At 39.5% G+C, this 9,516-nt stretch overlaps 1 protein-coding gene across 1 annotated transcript in view; it reads right to left on the bottom strand.

Moving 5' to 3' along the window:
- Positions 1-560: 560 nt before the first annotated feature.
- Positions 561-9,516, bottom strand: part of LOC137331042 (alkaline phosphatase, tissue-nonspecific isozyme-like) — a 31,806-nt gene continuing 22,850 nt past the window's right edge. Inside the window, exons 8-10 of the mRNA XM_067994633.1 lie at positions 8,210-8,401; positions 6,591-6,710; positions 561-2,381 (exon numbers count right to left, since the gene is read on the bottom strand). Of these exons, the coding sequence (XP_067850734.1) occupies positions 2,104-2,381; positions 6,591-6,710; positions 8,210-8,401 (590 nt within the window). The 3' untranslated portion in view covers positions 561-2,103. The remainder of the gene's footprint in view (positions 2,382-6,590; positions 6,711-8,209; positions 8,402-9,516) is intronic.

Raw genomic sequence — 9,516 nt, 5'->3', positions numbered from 1 at the left:
CTAGTGAATCTTCACTGTACCTTATCATGGTTCTAATATTCTTCCCATGAAGGGAATCCCAGTATTGCAAAATATATTCCATGAGTGTTCTAACTCAGGTAAGAGATCAATAAAATAGAATGAATATAAAAATGTTCATACTGCATTGTAAAAGTTTGTGATGGAGCAGATACAGATACTATGAGTCCAATGTGTCAGTTTTATAGTAGGTTTCAGACTCGGGATTCTTACATTGTATAAGTAGAGTTCCAGTATTGCACAGTGAAGCTCTGACATTCAGCTGTCAAATCTCAAGATGGCAAAGCAGTTCCCACAAGCTGCACCCATTCAAATGACTTGTCTTATCATTATGGATAGTCTTAACATATATATAAAATACAAATAGTTAATTTATAAAATCATATTTGAAAGGAATCTGAAATATTGTTATTTTGGGAACATCTCTTGTCAGTGCTTGAAATTATCAGTGGTATCAATTATATATCTTATATAATCACATTAAAAACTTCAATATTCAAATCAAATGAGTATCGTGATTTATTATTCTATTTATAAAGCAGATATTTCATTTTAAAACTTGCATTTTTTGGTTCAACATTTAAAATCAAAACATCATAAATGTTTAAATCCACAGCTGCTCTTTTGACTACAAACTTGAGCTCCAGTTACATTGTGAAGTGAAAACTTGGCTCAGCTCCAAATATCCACTTTGGCATTGAAACAAATACCAAAACCACTAAAAGCAAGCCCATTCCCTGTCCACATGCAGCAAAGCTCAACTTTCATTTACTTCTGCTCAACTCCAAAGTTGAGATAAGAATGTACTCATCAGGTTTGTACTCATTCCCAGTAAACCTTTATGATGTTAACATCTTTGTACCAGTATAACTTCAGTATCACACAGTTGTGCTGCGCTATACCCAACAGATCATAAGTTATAATGATATGTGTTATTTTTTGCTAGCTTAGTCAGCGTCATGTACTGTGATTGTGATCTGGTAATAAAGGGCTTCCAACTATCCACAGAAATTAATAGACAGCAAGTGGAAAATAAACAACATGAAACCTGTTTTTAGAAAGGAACAACTTGCATTTAAATAGCACCTTATCACATCTCTCAAAATCCCAAACCAATCCACATAGAGTGAATTGCTTTGAAATTCAGTGACTGTTGTTAGAGAGGCAAACATGGCAGCCATTTTGTTCACAGCAAGGTTCCACAATGAGATGAATGACCAATGTATATGGGGGTAGTTGTTTGAGGGAAGAATGTTGGCCAGGACATCAAGAGAACTCACTGCTCTTCCTTAGAATATTGCCAAGGCTGGGGTTTCATCTAATCCACCAGAGCAGGCACATAATGCTTTCAATTTAACATCTCATCTGACACTTTCACTGTACAGATGAAATGAAAAAAGATAAATTAGTGTTGGAAAATTCTTTCAGTACCTCGTTCCTGTGTCATAAATATAAGTTTTGGAATCTGGAGTTTCCTTTTAACTTGGTTATGTTCATTCTACTCTCTGGCACTTAACTGCTCAGTAACTTCTGATCACCTGGTTATGTCATCAGTACTCACTGTGTAATATTCAAAAAGTCTACAGAAATGGACAAAAGAAATAACAGAAGAATGCTAAAATTAAATCTTAGTTCTTTGTAACTGACTTTAAAGATAAGCTCTTAAACTTTTAAATTGCCTCCACTTTACAATTACATTAATAACTTGCCCCGATCAAAAAGGGAAAATTGGTAAATAGAACCACAGACCAGTAATGGGAAATATTTAAACAGGAGATGGAAAAGGTGCAAATTCCGTACATTCCAGTAAGGAATGAAGTGAGTGTATCGAAAGTTGGGGTTCCATGAATGAAAGGGGTGATTAGATTAAATTTAAAGCCTAAAAAAAGTATTTGACACATAGGGCAGATTATACAAGTAAAAGCCAGGACAAATATAAATAATACAGGAAAGCTACAAAAAGTGGGATGGACCAAATGGGCTGTTTCTGTGCTGTAACATCCTACGATTCGATAATTCTAGTACTAGGTGTTTTACATGTGATTGTCTGAATTTCATTTTTTTTTAAAAGTTGTGTTATGTATACTAATTCATAGTTAAAGCCAATAGAAGGCAATAGATCAAAATAGCCATGTGATTGAGGGAATTCATTGGTGGCGCTCCTGATAGTTTTGATTCACTGCAGTGAGTGGCATGGGGACCAATGCATGCAGCATAAGCCAAGACATGACAGATGAAAGTCTGATCGTTTGTTCCTCGAAAAAGATGAGACCAAGGACCCTTCGCATAGACTACGACATCTTCTCCACTATGTGTTTCTTGCTTGAGTGGAACAGCTGCTTGCTGCTTGTATTTTGCATAACCTGAAAGAACAAAACAGTGTTACAGTACTAATGAAACAGCAGACATTGCATTTCTAACCTCAGCTTGTAATCAATGATGTTCTCAACATTTTAATGATGGACCTTTTCATAATAACAAAAAATAACTCCTAACTCTTCTTAAATATTCTGTTATTAAAATAAATTAAATTAAAGCAGTCAGTCTATTACCATGCCATTGTTACTATCATTTCTGAACTATCCACTGAGTGTTAAAGTTTTTATTTGGATCTTCTGCACTGTCCAATTCTCTACTTGTGCTTGGATGTTGAGTGGTTTTCTGGCATGTTCTGAAAATATTACTATTTTCTCTATGGTTACTATTTGTCACAACTTGCCAATGTATCTCTAGTTTTACCACCTTTCTCTTGGCATGCCAGCCATCCAACCAATCTGAGGCCAGGACTGAAGAAACTGGGAGACCTTCCCCTGCCTTCTGCCATGGATAATCTTTTAAGGCTGGACAGAGGTTCCACAAAGGCCCACAGAAATCAGCAACGAAGGCCAGGCCTCGGCTATTTTCCAGGCCTATTACTGCACTCCCACCAAACTTACAGTGTGAGTGCACGGAATGTCCACAGAATAGTGAGGCCAAGATGTTTTATTTCTGATCGTTAAAGTAGTAATTTCAAATAACAAACTTAACTTTTCTTGATGGCTTCACTTCCCACCAGCAGTACCAGGTGCATGTGAAGCAGCAGTGGATCTGAATATTACATGTTAGTGTACCAATGCTGAGTTACAGTTAAAAGTATCTTTGGGCACTGTTATGATGAAAATTTGCACCACAAGCATTTTCACAACACTTTTATCAAATGACAAGTTAAATCAGTAACCAATTATGGCTTCAATGGATGGAAGTCTTTTATTATTAGTTCTTCATGTATAGATAAACAGATTCTCAAAAGCTGACTCACCACTGCACTGACCCAATTCTTATCATCTTCATCTTTAAATGATATTTCCCATCCCTGTCTGCTTTGCAAAGATGGGGTGTTAAGAAAAGGAGTTGCCTTGGACTTTAGCCGGAAGCTAATATCAGGCAAAGGAATGTGATCGCAATCATTGAAGTCCAAGTGGAGATTGTTAGCTACCAGAACATGCACAACATTTAGTGATCACCATGGATACCACTTTAATTCTGTACCAGTTGCTGGAGACTGTTGTTAGGTACATGGATCAGTCAGCAGGGTCAAGACCTTTTTGTAACCTCAGATGAGTACATTTTACCAGAATGCATAGTTTTACTGCATGGTCTTCACAAACATGCTTGATTTTAAGAAAACCTACACAAATTTCACAAGAGTTATAACATACCAGGCAAGCACAATCATAAACGTAGAGCTCTAAAGTAGCAGTTTACTTGCACAGTGAAAGCTAGCAATTATCAGAAGAATATTTAGCGAATATGCTACAGATGCCAAGACCTGGCCTGTGTTTGTGTAATGGCATAAAAATTGATTTCCCCACTAACAGCCATAAACATTCCTACATGCCAACTGGTCATGTTTGACGTGGACACTCTCATTCTGGAGGGGGCCTGTCTAAATTCACGCACCATGAACAGTGCGGACCTGGCTCCCGAGCTTGCTAACGCTATTGCCGTGATTGACAGGGCTGTGGGTGAATTCTTGCGAGATTGTGAATTCCTGCCCAAAGTGTACAATATCATCAATCACAGGAGGAGAGCCAGCAGCTAGGAGCTTGTGAGCAGTACTTAGGGGAGGAGAGGGGTCAGCAATCACCTGGAGGGTGTGGAGAGAGTGGGGATCCAGGACCAGCAGTTTGTGGGAGAGATAAACCACCAGCAGCAACACCGGAGAAAAGGAGAGAGAGAGCAGAAAAGCCAGGAACAGCATTTTGGGGGAGGGGCCAGCAGTAGTAATTGGGGGATGGAGACAGAGAAAGGAGCCAGAAGCAACAGTGGGGTAGGGAGAGACCCAGGACCAGAGCTTTGGGGAGGAGGAAAAAGCCCAAGAACAGCACTTGAGGGAAGGGGCAGAAAAAGAGAGAAGAGCATCTGGTAGCAGCACCTTAGGGTGTAGAGGAAAGAAGCTGGGACCAATGCTTTTTTGGGGGTGAGAATCCAGTAGTAATGCCTTTTGAGAGGTAGAAGAAGCCTGGATTAGCACTTGGGGATAGAGAACACAGTTTAGGGGGGGTGAAGGGAAGCTGAGAGCGGTGTTTTGGGGAAGCTGGATCTGAATTGTCTATTGAAAACCCATGTCTTTGTTTTATCCTTTTTTATGATTAAAAATCCATCAACTGTAAAGCATGAAAGTGCCAAGAGAATAGTTTTCAATAAAGTTGAGCTAAAGTCCCTTTTTACACAAAAAATAAAATGCAACAGTTCCTGCAGATTGGAGGATGGCAAATGTAACCCCACTATTTAAAAAAGGAGGGAGAGAGAAAACAGGGAACTATAGACCGGTTAGCCTAATATCAGTAGTGGGGAATACGCTAGAGTCTATTATAAAGGATGTGATAACAGGACACTTACAAAATATCAACGGGATTAGACAAAGTCAACATGGATTTATGAAAGGGAAATCATGTTTGACAAACATACTGAAGTTTTTTGAGGATGTAACTGGTAGAATAGATAAGGGAGAACCAGTGGATGTGGATTATTTGGATTTTCAGAAGGTCGTTGATAAAGTCCCACATAAGAGGTTAGTGTGCAAAATTAAAGCACATGAGATTGGGGGTAATATACTGGCATGGGTTGAAAATTGGTTAACTGACATGAAACAGAGACTAGGAATAGATGGGTCTTTTTCAGGGTGGCAGCCAGTGACTAGTGGGGTATCGCAGAGATCAGTGTTTGGGCCCCAGCTATTCACAATATATATCGATGATTTGGATGAGGGAACCAAATGTAATATTTCCAAGTTTGCTGATAACACAAAACTAGGTGGGATCGTGAGTTGTATGGAGGATGCAAAGAGGCTTCAAGGCGATTTAGACAAGTTGAGTGAGTGAGCAAATACGTGGCAGATGCAGTATAATGTGGATAAATGTGAAGTTATCCACTTCGGAAGGAAAAACAGAAAGGCAGAGTATTATTTAAATGGTGATAGATTGGGAAATGTTGATGTACAAAGGGACCTGGGTGTCCTTGTACACCAAGCACTGAAAGCAAACATGCAGGTGCAGCAAGCAGTTAGGAAGGCAAATGGTATGTTGGCCTTCATTGCAAGAGGATTTGAGTATAGGAGCAAGGATGTCTTACTGCAGTTATACAGGGCCTTGATGAGACCACACCTGGAGTATTGTGTGCAGTTTTGGTCTCCTTACCTAAGAAAGGATATATTTGCCAAAGAGGGAGTGCAGCGAAGGTTCACCAGACTGATCCCTGGGATGGCAGGACTGTCGTATGAGGAGAGATTGGGTTGACTCAGCCTGTATTCACTCGAGTTTAGAAGAATGAAAGGGGATCTCATTGAAACATATAAAATTCTGACAGGGCTAGACAGACTGGATGCAGGGAAGATGTTTCCCTTGGCTGGTGGATCAAGAATGAGGGGTCACAGTCTCAGGATACGGGGTAGGACATTTAGGACTGAGATGAGGAGAAATGTCTTCACTCAGAGGGTGGTGAACCTGTGGAATTCTCTACCACAGAAGGCTGTGGAGGCCAAGTCACTGAGTATATTTAAGAAGGAGCTAGATAGATTTCTAGACACAAAAGGCATCAAGGGGTATGGGGAGAGAGCGGAAATATGGTATTGACATAGAGGATTAGCCATGATCATACTGAATGGTGGAGCAGGTTCAAAGGGCCGAATGGCCTACTCCTGCTCCTATTTTCTATGTTTCAAAGTCCATGTAGATTACAAAATCCTAGAAAATGTCAAAAATCTAAATTTTTTGAAGCAAGGAATGTCCCCTGCCTGCCATGAAAATAAATCTTGTGCCTACAACACTTGTATTCCCTTTCAGGCTTTCATGTACTTTCAGGTATTGAGTATTTAAGAGCTTAAGTTACCGGCTAATGTTTCCCGGCACTTTCAGTGTAATTAATTGCTTTCATAAATCTTAGGCTTTAAGTCAGGAGCTTTTTTGAAGCCATTGGTCACTTTTTGCTAGTTTCTAGGTTGTCACATATGCATATTAAATTTCATTTGAAATTATATTTTAGTTGCAAACCTAATAAACCGTATTAATGATTAACTGGCAAGTTATACTCACTTGTATCTATATTGGTTAGATTGTCTCTAGTACCATTTACTATGGCCCAGCCTGGTCCATTGCCATATGCCAAGGAGGTGAAGGGCTTATCATCTATGTCACTGTGGTAAGACACAAAACCTGAGGAGAAAGTTGCACATTAAAAGATTAGCAGCTGCAGGTTTCTTGGGTGAAATGTTACGAAAAAAAGATTCGCATCTACAATAAAAAAAAACTAGCATTTTATATAGCTCCTCTAATTAGGTAAAGGTCCCAAGATTTCACAAAGGAGTAAACAGATGCTGAGCAGTAATGGGAGAAGAACTGGGGAATGTGGTCGGAGGTACAGCTGAAGAAGTAGTTTTTAAAGAGGCTTTTGAAGTTGGGGAGGGAAGTGGCAAAGCAGAGAGGTTTAGCGTAAGAGCTCCAGAGTGTAGGTCTATAATGACTGAAGGCTTTGCTAATGTAAATGGAGCAGAGGAAGGGGGGTGCAAAAGAGGCCAGAGTTAGAGGAGCAGAGGGCACTGGAAGAGCTTGCAGAAGTAAGGTGGGATAAGGGCATGGAGGGGTGTGAAAATAAGAATGAAAGTGATGTTTTTCAATTCAGTATTTTGGGGGACTGACAGTAAATGAAAATCAGCAGAGACAGCAGTGATAGGGTTAAAAATTGATAAAGAAGAGGTACTTGAAAGGCTAGCTGTACTTAAAGTAGATAAGTCACCCGGTCCGGATGGGATGCATCCTAGGATGCTGAGGGAAATAAGGGTGGAAATTGCGGAGGTACTGGCCATAATCTTCCAAACATCCGTAGATGCAGGGGTGGTGCCAGAGGACTGGAGAATTGCAAATGTTGCACTCTTGTTCAAAAAAGGGTGCAAGGATAAACCCTGCAACTACAGGCCAATCAGTTTAATCTCAGTGGTGGGGAAACTTGTAGAAATGATAATCCGGGACAGAATTAACAGTCACTTGGATGAAGGTGGAACGATTAGGGAAAGCCAGCATGGATTTGTTAAAGGCAAATCGTGTTTAACTAACCTGATAGAGTTTTTTGATGAGGTAACAGAGAGGGTAGATGAGGGCAATGCAGTTGATGTGGTGTATATGGACTTTCAAAAGGCATTTGATAAAGTGCTGTATGGTAGGCTTATCATCAAGATTTTGGCCCATGGAATAAAGGGGGCAGTAGCAACATGGATACAGAATTGGTTAAAGGACAGGAAACAGTGAGTAGTGGTGAACGGTTGTTTTTTGGACTGGAGGGAGATGTACAGTGGTGTTCCCCAGGGGTCAGTGCTAGGACCACTGCTTTTGATATATATTAATGACTTGGACTTGGGTGTACAGGGCACAATTTCAAAGTCTGAACAAGGAGTGTCCTGGCCAACATTCATCCAACCAACACCATGAAAATGGATTAATGAGTCATCTATCTTATTTGCTGTTTGCTTGACGTGCACAATTTGGCTGCCGTGTTTGCCTACAAAATAACAGTGACTATATTTCAAAAAGTAATTCATTCATCTCAAAGTAAATTCTTACTTATATGTATTGTTGTTATCCTTAGCCCATGGGCTAAACTGGCATTGGGCTAAAACTCACTGTTTCAGACCAAGAATGAACAATGAAAATATCTTTACCAAGTATTGGATTGCCACGATCATTATATCCTCCAAATGACAGAGTATGAGAGTGGTCTGCTGTGACCACAGTCAGAGTGTCACCTTCATCAGTCAGAAAACCAGCTCTCTTAATGGAATTGTCCAATGTAATTGTTTCATACAGAGCGTGCTTGGCTTGTCCATTATGATGACCATGGTCTATCCTTCCACCTTTAATTTTAAAAAAATGATATTCTTACACACTTAAATCTTGAAGAAAGAAATGGTACCATCGTAGTGTAGTCCTGGAAAAGTGTCTCATTCACTGCCTTTACTAAAAATTGAAAGGAAAAGGATGCAGAACAGAAAATTAAAAGGATAGGGAAGAACTTAATAAAACCAAAAGAAAAGAAAAAGCAAAGAAAAAATATGTAGGATGAAAATGTGCTGCAAAAGGAAAAAGAGAGGAACAATAGATGAATAAAAGAAATAAAACACAAGAGAAAATAAAAGGGTATTAAGGTATGCTGCAACACCATGCAGGTAGAACACAGGTTTGTGCCTGAAATTCCCCTCTCGGTGAGTTCCTGATAGCTGCCACGCAGCACGTGGACAGAGGTGAAGCCACAAGATACATCACCCTGGAATGATCCACTGCACACCCAGCAGCTGGCTAAACAGCAGTTTTGACAGAGATTTGGAAGCAGTTCAGTTGTCTGCTGTCTTGGGCGTATGGAAAAGAAAACAAAAAACTTAGTGGTATTAACGTCTAAAATAAGCTATTAAATTTCTGTATTTTTACAGCAAGTGTAAATGGCTTCTTAAAGCAATATGCCTACCTTTGACACACTATAAACTGCAATTCTAGATTGAAAATGAACATTAGAATAATCATTTAGATTAACTATTTCAGTCACTAACATAAAGTTCTGATTAATCAGTACCAGTAACTGATATTTCTTCAGCTGCTGTTGAAGGCAGTAGCTGAAAAGTATATACATGAAGGCCCATGGAGCAAGTAACATTCACTCTGCCAAAGGCTGAGAATGGGTTGGACAGAACACAAACACTTTAGGTGCATTCCATTATCTTGCAAGCACCACTTTACACAGGCTACATTGAAAGAATGTAACATTAATAATATAAACAAAAAATAAAAAACTGCAGATTCTGGAAATCTGAACCAAAAACAGAAAATGCTGGAAACACTAAGCAGGTCAGGCAGCATCTGTGGAGAGAACAGGAGTAATATTTTAGTTCTGATGAAGGGTCCACATCCAAAATGTTACTCTTCTGTTCTCTCCACAGATACTGTCTGACTTGCTGAGTGTTTCCAGCATTTTCTG

The sequence above is a fragment of the Heptranchias perlo genome, chromosome 13, assembly GCF_035084215.1.
Source record: "Heptranchias perlo isolate sHepPer1 chromosome 13, sHepPer1.hap1, whole genome shotgun sequence".
Taxonomy (NCBI): Eukaryota; Metazoa; Chordata; class Chondrichthyes; order Hexanchiformes; family Hexanchidae; genus Heptranchias; species Heptranchias perlo.
This window is presented reverse-complemented; position numbering and strand designations above follow the sequence as displayed.